Source organism: Salvia splendens, chromosome 22 (genome assembly GCF_004379255.2).
Source record: "Salvia splendens isolate huo1 chromosome 22, SspV2, whole genome shotgun sequence".
In the NCBI taxonomy this organism is placed as follows: Eukaryota; Viridiplantae; Streptophyta; class Magnoliopsida; order Lamiales; family Lamiaceae; genus Salvia; species Salvia splendens.
Window position 1 is genome coordinate 18,634,244 of NC_056053.1, and position 16,565 is coordinate 18,650,808.

The window sequence follows — 16,565 nt, forward strand, 5'->3', positions numbered from 1 at the left end:
TGAATCGAGTCCTCCTCCAGTGATATCCGAGGTAATTCCTGAAACTAGCTCAGATAATACAGTTATTACTCCTGACACTTTTGGTGTAGACGAGAATGAGAATGCAGCAATTGATGGTGATACCGGCCGCTAAATACTCCCCAACAGAACTACTCGTGGGGTCCCGGCTAAGAGATACAGTCCTGAGAGGATTAGTAGAAGCCGATATTCTATGGCGAATCTGGCTAAAGCAAATCTAACAGAGATGGCTAGGGAGTTTGAAGCAGCACTTTACGAAGAAGAAGAAATCCCATATACGGCCGAGGAGGCTATGAAAATTGCTCACTGGCGAGAAGCAATGCTAGTAGAAATTCGGGCTCTGATGAAGAACAATACATGGGAAGTATGTCTTAAACCTGATGGAGTTCGAACTGTGGGATGCAGATGGGTCTTCACTATCAAACGGAGGCCAGATGGGTCGATTGAAAGGTATAAGGCGAGACTTGTGGCCAAAGGATACACTCAGACTTATGGAGTTGATTATGCTGAAACATTCTCACCGGTAGCAAAAATGAGTACTATTCGAGTGCTCTTCTCAATAGCGGCAGTCAGGGAATGGCCACTACATCAGTTCGACGTGACAAACGCATTCTTACATGGGGAACTGAAGAAGCCCATTTACATGGAGCCACCACCTGGATTTGTTGGAGATTTCGAAGGAGGAAAGATTTGCAAACTAAAACGAACACTATATGGGCTAAAGCAGTCACCTAGAGCTTGGTTTGGGAGATTCTCTGAGGCAATGAAGAAGTATGGGTATGAACAAAGCAACTCTGATCATACATTATTCTTGAAGAAAAGAGAAGGAAAGATTACATGCCTAATCATCTATGTAGATGACATGATTCTCACGGGAGATGATGAAGATGAAATAAGCAAGCTAAGGAAGAATTTGTTTGCAGAGTTTGAAATGAAGGACTTGGGATTACTAAAGTACTTTCTGGGTATAGAAGTGCTAAGGTCAAAGAAGGGGATCTTCATCAGTCAGAGGAAATATGTACTTGACTTGTTAACCGAGACAGGACTACTGGACTGTAAGCCAGCAGATACTCTTATGGTTCAGAATCATGGTCTGCGGATAGTTGAAGGAGCTGAAGCCACTCACCGCACGAGATATCAACGTTTAGTTGGGAAATTGATATACCTATCCCACACTAGACCCGACATAGCTTATGCAGTTGGAGTAGTTAGTCAGTTTATGCATGCACCTCAAGTAGCTCACTGGGAAGCAACACTGAGGATTGTTCGATATCTGAAAGGGACAGCGAACCATGGGATTCTATTCGAGAATCATGGACATTTAGAGATTCATGGATTCACGGATGCTGATTGGGCAGGGAACCCAAATGACAGAAAATCAACTGCTGGATATTTTACCTTTGTGGGAGGAAATCTTGTCACGTGGAGAAGCAAAAAACAGAAAGTTGTAGCCTTGTCAAGTGCAGAAGCTGAATTTCGAGGGATTAAGAGTGGGTTGACTGAGATTCTGTGGCTGAGGAAATTGATGACTGAGTTGAACTTAAACTCACAGAAGTCATGTAAGTTGTTCTATGATAATAAGGCGGCAATCAGTATATCTGAAAATCCAGTTCAGCATGATCGGACAAAACATGTCGAGGTGGATCGACATTTCATCAAGGACTATATAGAGGCCAAGACGGTAGAACTTCCTTTTGTGAGATCTGAAGATCAGTTGGCGGATATACTCACGAAAGCTGTCGATGCAAGAAGCTTCCATGAGGTATTGGGCAAGTTAAGTATCGGTAATCCCATTACTTAACTTGAGGGGGAGTGTTAGAAACAAAAATATGTAAGTAAGGAAAATAGGTAAGTAAGGAAAAAAAAATTAATTAGGGAATGAGTATTATGACAAATCTTGCCAATTTTATGTAACCCTTGGCCTATTTAAAGGAGGCGTACCTATTGTAATTCTCTGAACAAGTTGAATGAATAATACTCATATCTTTCAACAAAATTAATTTGTTTCAAGATTAACTTCTATTAAATTGATTCGAGATTAATTTTAATATGAGGAAAGATCACGACTCGTAACTAAAGACTAAGGCCACCCGCAACGCGTCACGCGGGTGGCCCGTAATCCGTCACGCCGGGACGAGACGGCGGCGTGACGCATTGCAGCGCCCCGTCTCGTCCCCAGCCCGCCTAGCGTTCCGTCCCGCCGAGACGGATGGCGAGACGTCTCGCCACGCGCCAGCACGATGTGGCGCGCTCCAGCGCCATGCGTGACGCCTACTCGTTGGCATCGTCACGCTGACGCAATAAATCTTTTTTTAAAAAAAATCGAATTAAAAAAAATTAAAAAAATGAAAACGGTAATATTATCGTTAATATTACCGTTTTTTCTTTTTTTCTTTTTTATTTTTTTACTCTATAAATACTCATAATTCATCCTCATTTCACACACAAATACACATCTATTCTTCCCAAATCATCTCCATTTCCTCTCCAATTTTCATCTAACCTCTCATCACAAAATGTCCGGCGACGGAAACTCTAACGGTGGCGGGTTCGACATCAACGCGTTCGGAGACTGGGGGGCATGTACAATGTCCTGGGTGTTGGTTCCGGTTCGTCGATGCCCGGCACCCAGGGTTCGTCGACGCCAGGGGGTACCAACCACCCCATTTTGATGTGGATGTATAAGCCTGTCCCTCTGCCCCGAGGTATTCGCAGGGATTATCCTAGATTCGGGAGGATTATTCCGTTGAACCAACTCCGGAAGAAAGCCGAGGCGGTGGAGGAGGCCGAGGCTGTGGAAGCTCCAGGGCGGAGGTGGAGGAGGGGGAGGAGGAGGATCTAGGCCGGCATCCGTACAGCCCCAAAGAAACGCTGGCGATGTACAACGCCTGCATTAGCGTCTCGTACGATCCCATCGTCGGGAATCAACAATCCTGGAAGTGTTTCTAGAAAAAGGTCACCGAGGCCTACCACGAGATTAAGCCGAAGGGGTCCCGCCGCAGCACATATAAGATGCTCTGCGCTCACTTTGACCTAGTCGACAGAGAGGTCAAAAAATTCTGCGCCATCTACAAGAGTTAAACGACTCATTACCAAAGCGGAGCCACGAGAGCCGACATTCTGAGGTCGGCTTTGCAAGTCTACTTCGACGACACCGCCAAACAATTCAAACATGTCGATGTTTGGGAGGTCGTCAAAGACGAGGAAAGGTGGGCCGGCGGTATCCGGTCCAGCTCGGGCTCGACCTCAAAGCGCACGAAGCACATGGCGGGTGGACAATACTCGTCTAGTGAGGGCGGTTCGGGCAGCGCCGCATAAGAGTTTGCCTCGCAGGAGGTTGAGGGCACGACAGACGATGCCGGGGGGTCCTCCCGTGGGCGTCGTCGACCGCAAGGGAGCAATGCGGCGAAGGCGGCTAGAGGGAGGAGGAGCCGAGCCGAAACAAGCCAGGCAGGCTCGGGCTCGGGGGCACCCTCGAACTCCCTAATGTCCATGTACATGACCACCACAATGGCGGACACTTCCGGCATGACGCCTCCCCAATACCAAGCCTATCTTGCCGGAATTGAGTTTATGGCAAGACAACTTGGTATTCCGCCTCTAGGTGGCTTCAGTGCACCTCCACCGCCTTCGGGGGATGATTCGCCGGCAGAGTAGTTTTTTTTATTTTCTATTAAATTGTATTTTAAATTATGTAATTTTTATTTTTTTAGGATTTTAATTATGTGTTTTTTTATTTTTTTAAATTTTAAGTTGTATTTTTATTTTATGTTGTAATTTTATTTTATTTAATGAAGTATGTCTTTATTAATTGAATTTGGTTGGAAATAAAAAAAAATTGAATGAATAATAATTTAAGAGACGGATAAGACATGGAGGGTTGCAGGTTCTGTCCCTTAGTTAAGAGATGGAGTAAAAAAGTACAGTGGGGTCCATAAATAGTAATTTAAGGGATGGATAAGAGACAGCATTGCAGATGGCCTAATCCTCTATATGATGTTGTCTGTGACATTTAGCACCGAACTCTATTTATTTATCGAAAAACATTATGCATAAAATCAAACACATGCATTAGGATGACACGAGGAAAGGATACATACATGATACATCAACAACATTTGTTTATAACTTATTGGATCCGTACCCTATAACTTTTGTATAGATGCTAAAAAGTTAATTTGTGCAACTACATATACCCTATGGTGGAATGGAATGAGAGAATAGAATGACATTCCTATCTTCATTTCATTCATTTGCTTGGTAAATTTTTTTCTTAGAAATGACTATTTCATCCATTTAGTTAAGGAATGACCATTCCATTCCTATTCTCCTTTTTTCTTAATTTAAATTTTAACAAAATTTTACTACATATTATATTATATTTAAATTAAATATCACTCAGTTTAATAATTTTTAAATTTTATAACAAAATTAAAATTTTAGAACTTTTAATTATTAAAAAAATCCACAATACACACACCACACACTCTACAAATACCCACAGTACTTAATTCCATCCCATTTGTATTCCTTACGTTCACCAACCACAAGAATAGAATGGAACTCTCATTCTATTCCCATTCTCTCTTCATTTCATTCCATTCCATCATACCAAGAAGCCCCTGAGAGTGAGAGTGCTGATATGTATAAAAATTAGCATTAGCCACAATATTTTAATAATACCAATACATAAAATTGTTCAAAGTGCGATTTATACATTCTTTCTGTGATATTCAATCGACTCATTTCTCTTAACAGAGAGGTCTGTGATACAACTATCACTCTCTCTGTCTCTACTAAAAGACGGTAAGTAAATTGTAACAATAGTGGATTGTGAAACACAACTCAATATGTGTGGATGTGTGTAACGTTTATGAAAGAAATTAAATATTAAGAGAACACTTACTTTTATCATTCATAAGTACTTGAATCTCATTCTTTCAATTGCGATATGAATCAATCAAAATTAGCTTTTGCAATATTTCAAAATTATACTGCATTCAATTGAATAAGAATTTGCATGTACTTTAGCTAATTATCAAAACTAGAAGATCCTATAAACGAGCTAAATTACATTATGATATAACGTGGGAATCGCCATAGCATTTAGGTATTGCCATGGGATGGCAGTTCAACTTGAATTCATGAATTTGTCAAGATTCTCAATCATGAGTGCATACAATTTATTGTTTTAAATTGACCAACTAGATTATTAGCCTACACAAAACCAATCAATAATTAACCATATTCGGAGAGGACGTATTGTGCTTCGGGGTTTAGTTTCTTTAAGTGTATCAAATTTTGAGTGTAATTTCACCACTTTTATAAGATGTTTCAGATGTCACCTAATAAAATATTGAGATGTTTCACAGGTACAGTGTTGTTTTGGGCAGAATTCAGTGTCCTGTAATATTTCAGCACACCACATGTAGACCGCTCTCTCAATATGACACATCTTAACATATTCATGAACTAGTACTTAACCACAGCATGATGCAGCACGAGATCCATCTGCAGGTCTATCAACCAAGAGCATTCCTGCTGGATTCTGGGTGGGTTGAGCTCTAGGTAACTTCTTAGCTGTGAATACAGCAAGAATAAATAAACAATAGTAATAATTGGGAATACTAATTCATGAGGGAAGAAGCAAGTATATAAACAGCACATTTTTTACAATATTTCTTCTTTACATGAATTAAGATCAATAACCAATGCCAACAAAGGACTTTGTTAACATAGTTTAATATCCAGATATAGGTGTCAAGAAGAAATAGTATAAAACAAGGATAATGCTGCAAGCCTACAACTCATAATGACAGATAAAACGGGGGGGAGAATAAGATATGGATTGAGATGCCTGGTCAAGCAGGCTACAAACTATTCACCTGCAGAAGCTGACCAGTATTTGGCATGGTTATAATGGACAGTTATATGTGTTTCAGTACAACTATAATTGCTGGTTTGCAGTAATACAAAAGGTAGTGAAGGAAAACTATCAGAAATATAGTTGGGGTGCATTATCCATTTAGAAATCCAGGTTCCATTTGATGTTCATCTTCTTATCAATCCACGCAAGCTCTTTGCGACGGATTGTCTGTGATATGCTAAAGAGAAATATCATTCATCGGTGGGACTAGGAGTCTTCTAAGTTCTAACAATTATAATTTTCGTTTGATATGTAATGGTAAAAATAGTGTCAGGGTGAAAAAAATATACAGGATGAACTATGCATCTAATCTAGCAAGCAGCAAACATTGAGCCAGTGTTTTCCTTAACACTGGGAAGGTACAGAATTTGCTCAATATACATAAAAGAGAACATATCAATTAAGGTTTATTGAGCTTTCAGATGAACATTAAGGGACAATCAATAAATAAGGTATAGATGGCTCATGATTTCACATTCACAAGCTAGCCCCAAGAAATAGTATGGATGGATAAATCTTCTTTACCAAAGCCCCAAAGTCAGATGGAAAATTTAAACTTCTTAAAAGGATCTATTTCCTAGGGACTCATGAAGGAACTACAGGATCTGTTCAAACATGGGAAAAACATGCTCATGCTTCCAAGTTCAAGTTGGAGTGCGCTTTATATCATATCTATCAACAAGCCTGAGTTTCCCTTCACCGTGGCCCTGGTGACTATCAGTGTGCTTGGTTAAGCGCTCACTCACCTTGCACTTATTGCAGGTATTAGACAGACTGGTTATACTAAAGCACTCATACGTCCAGATTGTTGAACAACTGCACATCAGTCATGTATCCAGTGGCTGATCTAGGAAATAATTTTGGAGGGGGGAGAATTCATAGGAGTGAATAAACTAAGGGTGAAAGAGGTCTTTCTTTTTACGTTAATGAGGGGTAAATTTGTAATACAAATCAAGCTTTAAAAAATTCCAAAACGACATAATTTAACGTGTTCTTCTACCAAAAAAATTCCACATATCAGGGTGGTAACCGTAGCATACCGACCAAAGGAAGAATTAGGTCATCCTTCTGATTTAGAGAGGCTATGTTTATGTTAATTTATTATTGTTGTTTGATTGAATTTGAGGGCTCGGGTTGCAATTGATGATATCGTCCAGCACGGCAGGCTCAATCCCCTGCCCATTCCCCGCCATTCTATCGTGATAGAAATCTCATGGGACTCTCCTCCTATCATGGAACCCTATGGATTTCCATCATGGTATCAGAGTTGGTCACCGACTATGGTCTAAATTTAATTGACTGGCAAGATATCTGGACTGAAAATGACAAAAAAAAAAAAGCACCTAACAGTATATCTGGGCTTTAAATTTGGGCCGATAGAGGGCTGGCCCAACTGATCAGAAAAATTCCCGTCCAAGCTTCACCTTGAAGGGTTTGAGAGAGGAGGGATTGAGGGAGGGTGTTGGCAACTGAAACTAAAAATAAAATATAACTATCCCAAACCAGTGTAAAGAGAGAACTGAAACCTACCATGTGCCTCTTCTCCTATCACTAATTGGTTTTAGATGGAACCCTATGGATTTCTATCAATTACATTACGTTTCATAAAATATTCTCTCCCCCACCCCTAAAAGTAGGGACTTTTGGGATGGCAGTGGTTTTATTGTAAAATTGGTAAAGCATGAGTGAGAAAGAGAAAAATAATTGAATTAGTGTTAGTGGATAATAGGACTCGCCTTATTAGTAGTGTAATGTGGTGAAAAGGTTTCCAAAAATAAAAAGTGGACTAATTTTGTGGGACGGAATAAAATGGCAAAGGAGGCCTTTTTGGGGACGGACAGAATAAAAGGTGGACTAGTTGAATTCAACTGGGGAACTGAAGAAGTAGTATTGGAAAGAAACCTACTGAAAGAGTAAAGAAAGAATGCTTAATGTTAAGGCTCAAATTGACAACTTATGGCAATTTGACTGAAAATTTAGATTTTAGTTCAATGAACAGTTGAAACTATTAAGCCCCCTACTTGATCCTTTTCTTCTTGTACATTGTCACTGATTATTCTTCCACTGCTCAAGAAATCCTTTTTCAAGAAACTGAATTTTTATGGAGAGCATATACCAAGAGAACTTCAAGAAGGAAATTACAGTGGAAATAATAATACTCCCTCTGTCCCACAAGAGTATGCACTTTTGGTTGGGCCCAGGTTTGAATGCAAACTTGGTAAAGTGAGTGAGATACAAAGCAAAAGAAATTAAAGTATTGTTAGTGGAGAATGGGTCCCACCTCATTAGAGAGAAAAGGGTTTCCAGTGCATACTCTTGTGGGACGGACTAAAAAGGAAAGAGTGCATACTATTGTGGGACGGGACGGAGAGAGTAAAACACTGAAACCTTCTAGAACAAAGACATAATGGTTAGATAAGTAAGAAGTGGGGAAGCATTTGAACTTTCATAGTCCTTGACAGCATTCCTCCGAATTCAGAAACAAAAGCAAGCAACTGGAAACAAAGAAATAAACATACCTATTTCGTAGAATGTATCATTGACATTAACTGCAGTTTTTGCAGAGGTTTCCAAGAAGAAAAGACCATTTTCATCAGCATAAGCATGTGCTTCCTACAAATAATAACAGACAACTGGCATGGTTCAGAACATCCGTAGCTTCAGCACAAGTTAAATAACTATCAATGAATTAAAACTGTTTTGAGTTCACCTACCAAGAAACTACATTATGCAAGTGGATATTTAAATAAACTACAATTCTAAAAAGATCAAAGGTCAAAGAACTATCTACTGCAAAAAATTCTAGACCCAAATTGAATTGCTCTTTTCTTCTTTCTAGTCTTTACCAATGTTGTAATATACACCCTCATAGAAAAGCATGCAAAAATGAGGTGGCATATATGACCATATTAAACTAAGACTGATGGAGAACGCCCACCATTTGAACAGATATATGCATCCCAATAGAAACATAATACTTACTTCTGCAGTTACATTCCTCTTGTCTTCAAGATCACATTTATTTCCAGCTAGTGCCATAACCATGTTAGGATTACCTGCAGACATTGTGAATTCGTGTCAGGGCATACAAAATAACTGGTGTTTGTCCCTTCCTTATTCCCCGGGATTCCAAGCCCTACTCTAGTGTAAATCGAATGAATGGTCCACGATATTAGACCTATGCTTGCAGCTCAAAGGAGAAACAACCAAAAATATAAGCACCTTGCTTTTGTAGTTCCTGCACCCACTTCTTAGCCTTTGCAAACGAATCCTGCATCACCAAGAAGAACGCAATATCCATATGGCAAACTTCATAAATCACTCCCTAGTTTATTGTTTGTGAAAGATACATGATAAAAACAAGATAATAAAGTGCTTGGTGCCAAACAATGAATGGCAAGGTCAGCAAAGTAGATAGACCTTACCATTATGGGATCAATAGAGATGCATAAACATTTTTACTGCCAATATATATTGATAGCCAGTATATACATTTCATCAGATCTATACGACATGCATAATGAGGGTTGTGCGAATACCGAGCTAGTGATGTCGTAAACGATGATCGCAGCAGCGGCGCCTCTATAATACATGGGAGCCAAGCTATGATACCTCTCCTGGCCAGCAGTGTCCCAGATCTCAAACTTCACAGTGGCACTGTTCACAGATACCGTCTGTGAGAAGAAGGCCGCCCCGATGGTTGATTCCTGTGGAATACAGAAACAAATCGATCAAATTAACACAGACATCTCATTCTGAATCAAAACTAAATGAATACATAAGTAACCCCAAATTTACGATAAATATCAATAATCAGTATCCGCCATTATTCAACACACAATGTAATCAGCGATGGTAGCTAATAGAAGATTGGGGATGAAGAAATACTTGGAATTCGAGAAATTGGCCCTTCACGAAACGTATGACAAGGCTCGATTTACCAGTGCCCATGTCTCCAAGTAAGACCTAAGAAATGAGAAAACCCCAAAATCATTGAAAGTAGAAAAGAAATGAGCAGAAGAATATGATGGTAGAGGCAACGGAACTAACGAGTTTAGCATTGAGGTGGTTGTGAGCCGTATCAGACATAGCCCTTGTGGAGAGAATGAAGAAGATTAGCTTGCAAGACAATGCGAGGAAGCAATGAGAAAGTAGTGAATTTCAGAGAAAAATGAAGAAGAAGGAAGAGGTGGTGGTGGTGGTGTTGGTAGGGTGAATTGTTGGTTTTTGAGTTCGACTTTTCTCACCGACCAGACCAGATCAAGTGAATCGATGACGGGTCAAAATCATACTACACATTTACATGAACTTATCATTCGTAACAAATTTATGTGAATGTTAATTTAATGTGTTTATTGATTCACTAACTGAATTAAGGTCAAAGGTCAACTTCTCCTTCCTATATAATTGCCGGAATCAGTGCAAATTTTATACGAACCCGGCACAAAACCATTAGGCATATTATATCCGCAAAATGGGGAATCTTCAAATAGGAGAATTCCGAAAAGAAAAACAAAATCTTTATTATCAACCCATTCCATTAACAGATGATTATATTAATGAAGAAAAAAAGTTTACTTTTCATTTATTAAGATGATGAATTAAATGACTAGTCTTTATTTATACTCCATAACAAGGTGTGCAATAAGACATTATAGCAACCTCGTTTCCTTTCTCTCTTTCTTCACGACCCTAACTAATTATTGTGACGACTATAAATTATCTAAGTGATAATAGAAATAGAAATAGAAATAGAATCCAAAATTTGAGGATAACATCCAAGGGAGAAACAGTAGAGTGACAATGAGACTAAAGGCTTATGCTAAATCTCGGAGGAAAAAGGGCAAAGAAAAAAAAAAAGACAAACAATCTTCAGAGTCTAGAGATCTGAAGAGGAACAGTTATTTCAACAATTTCCTCTCGACAAGCAACGAGGGGGTTCCTTTCCAGCGTTCCCATCCTCTGCATTAGATGCCTCTCACAGTTTTCAGCCGCCATAACTCCTGCTGAATACGCACCATGAACCGAACCTTGATGATCCACACTCACTGCTTCACCTCCAAAGAAGATATTCCCCACGCTCGCCCGCAGCCGGTCATATATATCATCCGAATTCCCCACTGCATCATACGAGTAGCATCCCCGGATGTTGGGTTCCATTCCCCAACGCGATACAAGATACTGGACCTGTCACCAACACCAACGCATCGTCAGAACTTGCTTACATGGGAAAAATTACTCAAAATGTCTACTTACAGGCTCTGTGGCATCTGGAAACATTCCCTTCAGCTGCACCATCACAAAATCAGCAACAGCCTCATCAGACAGCTTCTCTAGATCATTGGCAAGAGCTCCGGCTGCCATGTAGACAAGGACTGGATGACCCGTTGCCTTGTGCAGATTCAGAAAGTAGCCACAAGAATATGAAGTCTTGGCAACAACGCCCAAGAACTCCACATTAGGCCAAAACACATGGTCAAATTTCAATGCGATCTTGTTCTCATTCCCTATCCCAAGATCTGATATTGCAGATAATTTCCATTCAGGGAGCTTAGGCTCAAACTCGATTACCTTCGCCTTTAGAACACCCAATGGGACAGTGATAATTACAGCATCTGCAACAAAGTTCCTCCCATCTTCAACTGTTACTGTAACCTTCTTATACCCATTGACAATCTTTTTTACCCTGTTAATGGCATTCGTGAGTTAATCTTCTAAGAGAGTGAGATGAACAAAGAAGCAGAGTAAAGAGGGAACTGAGATGAAATAAATAATGAGAATATAATTCATGCATACCGATGATTTAAGCGAATATCAATATCTCTGGACAGTGCCTTTATCACAGGATCATACCCTTGCACCATAAGCCCGTGACCACCAGAAAGGAGTTGTTCCTGAACAAGTACGGATTCCGAAAGGCAGGTTAAGCAATACAGGTAATCACATTCACAACAAATCATGATACAGATATTATGCATGGAAGCTTAGGAGCAATACCTCAATTAGTAACTCCAGTATAGGAAAATTATGTCCTTAACATGAACTAAGTTCTACATGCTTCACTTCTATATCCAATAAGTATTTGAAGATGGACACTTAATATATATAAAGCAAATTCAACATCTTTGAAGAAAGATTGAGCCAGTTACTCTAAAATCATACGGAATACTACATAAAATCATGATATTAGCATAAGTATTGACTTCCATACAACATTTAACCCAAAGTAAACTAAATTGTCATTTCCAAAATAAATTTGATTTGATGAATTCATAATACTAACAGTAACAACTGCTGAGACCTTATTATTTTAGGAGAGCTAAAAATGCTACATGAAAAGTAGAGCAGTCCACATAAACTGCAGAAAGGCGGACATTTTACCTGATCCCAGGCTCTCAGTGATATCATTTCTGTATCTGCAGCAAACCAAGCCTCCATTCGACATATATACCACTGCAACACTTCATAAGCAAGGCCTTCTTGTCTGATCAGAGGCATATTATAACCGTAAGCAACGAAAATCCATATTTGACCATGTACTTTAAAATACCACAAGAGGGCTTAATAGTTTCTGGTACCTTAGCTCTGGATTCTTTTCCAGCACGATCAAAATTGCTTCTTTAACAGACATGTCACTGGCCTGTCCATCCCTTACTTTATCCGTCTAGAAAAGATAAACTATTACTAAGTATGCATGTAGAAGATAGATTTCGGCACTGTTTATACTGAAACATATTCATAGAATGAGGTCATACCTCCTCAAGGATTTTCTTAAATGTGACTCCAACTTCAGTAACTATATTTGGAGGAACTTGTTGCCCATTTTTGTCAAAAAGAGCATAACTGCAATGACCACAGACAAAAATCAAGATCCTTAGAGAAAAAATTATGGCATACTGCAGATTGATGTGCATCAAGGTATAATAGTTCCATACCTTTCCAAATCATGATCGTATAGAATGGAGTCATCACCACTTGTACGATACATTGTGAGGCCCAACCGACGGATAACAGGAGACAAGGGATTCTCATTGCAAACACCGTGTAACCTGAAATGAAATATATATGTTAAATAACCTTTTTTTATATAAAAATAAGGATATTATGCACATATATGCAAACCAAATCTATTGCAAAGTGCAAACAAAACCAGGTATCATCATTGGAATTTTCAGGTTTCCCAATTCACATCAACACATCTAAAAATAGAGTTAAAAATCATAATGCTACGCTGCTATACACACACATGGAGTTGTGTATTGGTGAAATCAGCATTATATTCAATAATCTGTGAAAAAAGCAATATTGTAATTTATAAAAAAAGCATTATTAACATATAAAATAGTCCTTTTGTGTTTATGGAGGCACTTCTTTTCGGTACGGATATTAAGAATAATGTGTTGAGTGGATGGTGAATAGAGTAAGAGAGATGAAGAGGGGATAAAGTAAGAGATGGCTAAAACATAAAAATGACTCGATTAACATGGATCAGAGGGAGTAACATAATTGTAAAAAAATATTGTATATTACATTGATAACATTATCACAGAAAATTCATTATCGTATGTAAAGAAAACATAATTTCTTTTGAGAATGAATCTTGACCATCCATTAATCAATATCTATGGACTAGACTAGTTTACAGATAACATAAGGATTTCTTTTGATCCCGTGTACTGGCAAAATATAATTATTACTGTTAAAAAAACTCAGAGAGCACGAACACACTATTGGGTCATTTTAGAATCTCAAAAAGGGAAGGAAGCACAAAAATTAAAGGAGCCTTAGTCAACACAGAATAAAGCCCTGTCAAGTATCAAACATATAGAATCACAAGGCATGCTTCTTTTTCAGAAATTATACGACTGAAGAAAAAAAAAACTTAAACCAACCATGAAGCTCCCATGTCCACCGGGCATCCAAATGAGTAATCTGTGTGGATGCGCCCACCAATTCTATCTTGAGATTCCAATAAGATCACCTGAACAGAGATACAGATCCCACATCAACCACCAAAAAGAAGGTAAATAAATCAACTCTAATCACTATAAGAAAAATCCATATGATTATAACTAAGATTCCACCTTAAAAGATGCATTCTGAAGCGTGTGAAGCGTGCGCGCAGCAACAATCCCTGATATACCCCCACCAATGACAATAACAGAAGGTGTAGCACTGTGTGATCTATCAGCAAGGGACGCATAAATGTCTGGACACCACATGACAATACATCATTATGATGAAAAATTCAAACGAATAATAGGAGTTCCAAAACATAAAGCAGGAGGTATATTCTATACTTTCACGGAAAAAATTATTAGAATAAATGAAACATAGACAGATGAAACAGATAATTAAACGTGAAGCATGGACAAGGCAAAGCTTCTTAATGTTAGAGCTTTCAGGTAGCAAGTTTCTTGAACAAGAAACACTAAATCTACAGGGATCATGACATTCTTTCTTCGGAAGCAAAGGCACCATGATATTCACTTTCTTCCAACCAATTGCGACAAAATTAAGATTTCACAAAGACAAATCCAAAACAGGTGATCATCGTCGACACAGCAAATGTGATACCAGATGATTATCAAACAATCACACTTCAATTCTGATCCCTGATCTAAGTTGGAATAATAGTAAGCGTCATAAAATCATGAATTAAAGCGTCTCATCGTCAAATCAAACAATCCGTTGTCATTTACCTAGCATTAAATTAAAAAAAAAACAGAAAACAATAAAAATTCGAAACTAATTAAACATCATTGCTCACCGTCATAAAAGTCACCGGAGAGAGAATCATCGCCATATTTGAGTTCCATCATACGACAACCACAAAACCTCGCTCTACCACCGCTCACTCTCTGAAATTCCGTACACCAAATCCGAGGAAATCCAAGAAGCAACCGAAACGAAAATCGATCTCACAAAAACACAATCGGATCTCGAAAGGGGGGAATTTACGGGTGTATAGGAACAGGGAAATTGGAAATCAATTGAGAAGAGTGATAAAGGAGGAACAACAAGAGGCCGGCAATGAAGCGGCTGAGATTGTTCGCGGAGCGGAGAGTATCGTCAAACCAGCTCATAATAATCATAATCAGGGAAGCAGCATTCACAGTATCTAGAATGGGAACCGATGGCCAGATTCACAACCGATGGGTTATCCTTCCTCGGTTGCATAGATCGATCAATTGATCTTAGAACTATCAAATCATTTCCGACTCTCTCACCGACTCCCTAATTGTCGCTGTAGCGCTGTGTTTGGTAGGTTTTTGTTTTGGTTTTGGGAGGAGGAATTTATAGGCAGAGAGGGAAAGTATGAGAGGCGTCGGATGCGCGATTTTTATGCAAGGTTATATGCATGAACGCAGTTTGTATTGTTCATCTTATCAGGGGCAAATGCGTCATTTACTTGAGGTCACAGGTTAGATTTGGGTGGAATCGACAGCCTAGCTTAGCCCAACAATGTCGGCTTCCGAGATATTTCCTTCTCTCTCAATTGATAGAGATGCTTTTGGAGTTTGAATCCAATTGCAATTCGTCTAGCCGTTCCACTTGGGTTTGGCTGAGCTGATCCTTCTGTCTTAGAGCATCCGCAACGCATCTCGCGGGCGTCTCAGTCTTGTTTCGGAGAGCCGAGACGGCTGCGAGACAGCGTTGCAGCCTTCCGTCCTGGTCTCGTCTCACCAAGTGTCTCGTCCCGGAGGGACGGCTCTCGCCATAGCTCGCCACGCGGCGCTCCACGCGTCAGCGCCACGTGGCGCGCGCTGGCGCTAGGCGCCCACTAGCCTGCCCTCGAGTGGACGTCGTCACGCTGAAGCAATAAATCATTTTTTAAAAAAATCGATTTTAATAAAAAAAAATTATAACGGTAATGTTACCGTTTTTTTCCGTTGAACGGTAATTTTTTATTTTTTGTTTTTTATTTTTCTTTTTTTATTCTATAAATACTCCTTTTTTATTCTCATTTATACACACAAACACACATATATTCTTCTAAAATTATCTCTCATTCCTCTCTAATTTTCATCTCAAAATATTATTCTTCTCCCAAATTTAAATCATTTATGGATCCATTTGAGCAAATGTGTCGCATAATCGAAGAATTGCTAGCAGAAGATTGACGTCGGGAGGAGGAGGAAGTCGCGGCGCCTCCAAAGCGATCTCGGACTTACATCCATCGTAACCAGGAGGAAGCCGCCGCAAGGTTGGTACGCGACTACTTTTGTGACAACCCGGTATGGGGAGAGACCTACTTCCGTCGCGTATGCACATCGCAAATACATTGGCAGCACGGGAAGAGTTCTTCCTAGAAGGGTTCGACGTCGTTGGCCGTCCACACGACGCTGCAGAAATGTACTGCAGCAATCCGTCAGCTTGCTACTGGTCAAACGGCGGATGTGTTCGACGAATACCTGCACATCAGGGAAAGCACTGGGAGAATGTGTCTGATAAACTTCTGCAAAGGCGTCCGGGCAGCCTTCACCGACGAATTTCTCTGGAGGCCAAGCACGGCAGATTGTCAGTTTCTGCTCCAACTTCACGAAGAAGTGCACGGATTCCTCGGGATGCTTGGCAACGTCGATTACATGCATTGGGAATGGAAGAATTGCCTTGTGGC

At 39.6% G+C, this 16,565-nt stretch overlaps 1 protein-coding gene and 1 pseudogene across 2 annotated transcripts; both read right to left on the reverse strand.

The window, feature by feature from the left end:
- Positions 1-5,317: 5,317 nt before the first annotated feature.
- LOC121786261 lies at positions 5,318-10,255 on the reverse strand (annotated as a pseudogene).
- A 408-nt stretch (positions 10,256-10,663) lies between these two features.
- LOC121786259 (probable polyamine oxidase 4) lies at positions 10,664-15,271 on the reverse strand. Of its 2 annotated transcripts, none has more exons than XM_042184859.1 (10): positions 14,725-15,271; positions 14,029-14,154; positions 13,837-13,925; positions 12,880-12,993; positions 12,700-12,787; positions 12,523-12,608; positions 12,326-12,428; positions 11,741-11,838; positions 11,201-11,630; positions 10,664-11,131 (listed from the first exon to the last, which is right to left on the reverse strand). In XM_042184859.1, exons 1-10 carry the CDS (start codon positions 14,764-14,766, stop codon positions 10,817-10,819), a joined length of 1,491 nt encoding a protein of 496 aa, XP_042040793.1. In that variant the 5' UTR covers positions 14,767-15,271; the 3' UTR covers positions 10,664-10,816. The 2 variants fall into 2 exon arrangements, with proteins under 2 accessions (XP_042040793.1, XP_042040792.1); XM_042184858.1 differs by having other exon boundaries at positions 14,029-14,153; positions 14,715-15,271.
- Between the last annotated feature and the right edge of the window lie 1,294 nt (positions 15,272-16,565).

Excerpts from the sequence above, each read along its gene's own strand:
- LOC121786259 (XM_042184858.1), bottom strand. The coding sequence starts at position 14,766 with ATGATGGAACTCAAATATGGCGATGATTCTCTCTCCGGTGACTTTTAT. Across the intron at positions 14,154-14,714 it reads CTCCGGTGACTTTTATGACG|ACATTTATGCGTCCCTTGCT; the intron begins GTGAGCAATGAT and ends TGTGGTGTCCAG. Across the intron at positions 11,132-11,200 it reads TTCCAGATGCCACAGAGCCT|GTCCAGTATCTTGTATCGCG; the intron begins GTAAGTAGACAT and ends TGTTGGTGACAG.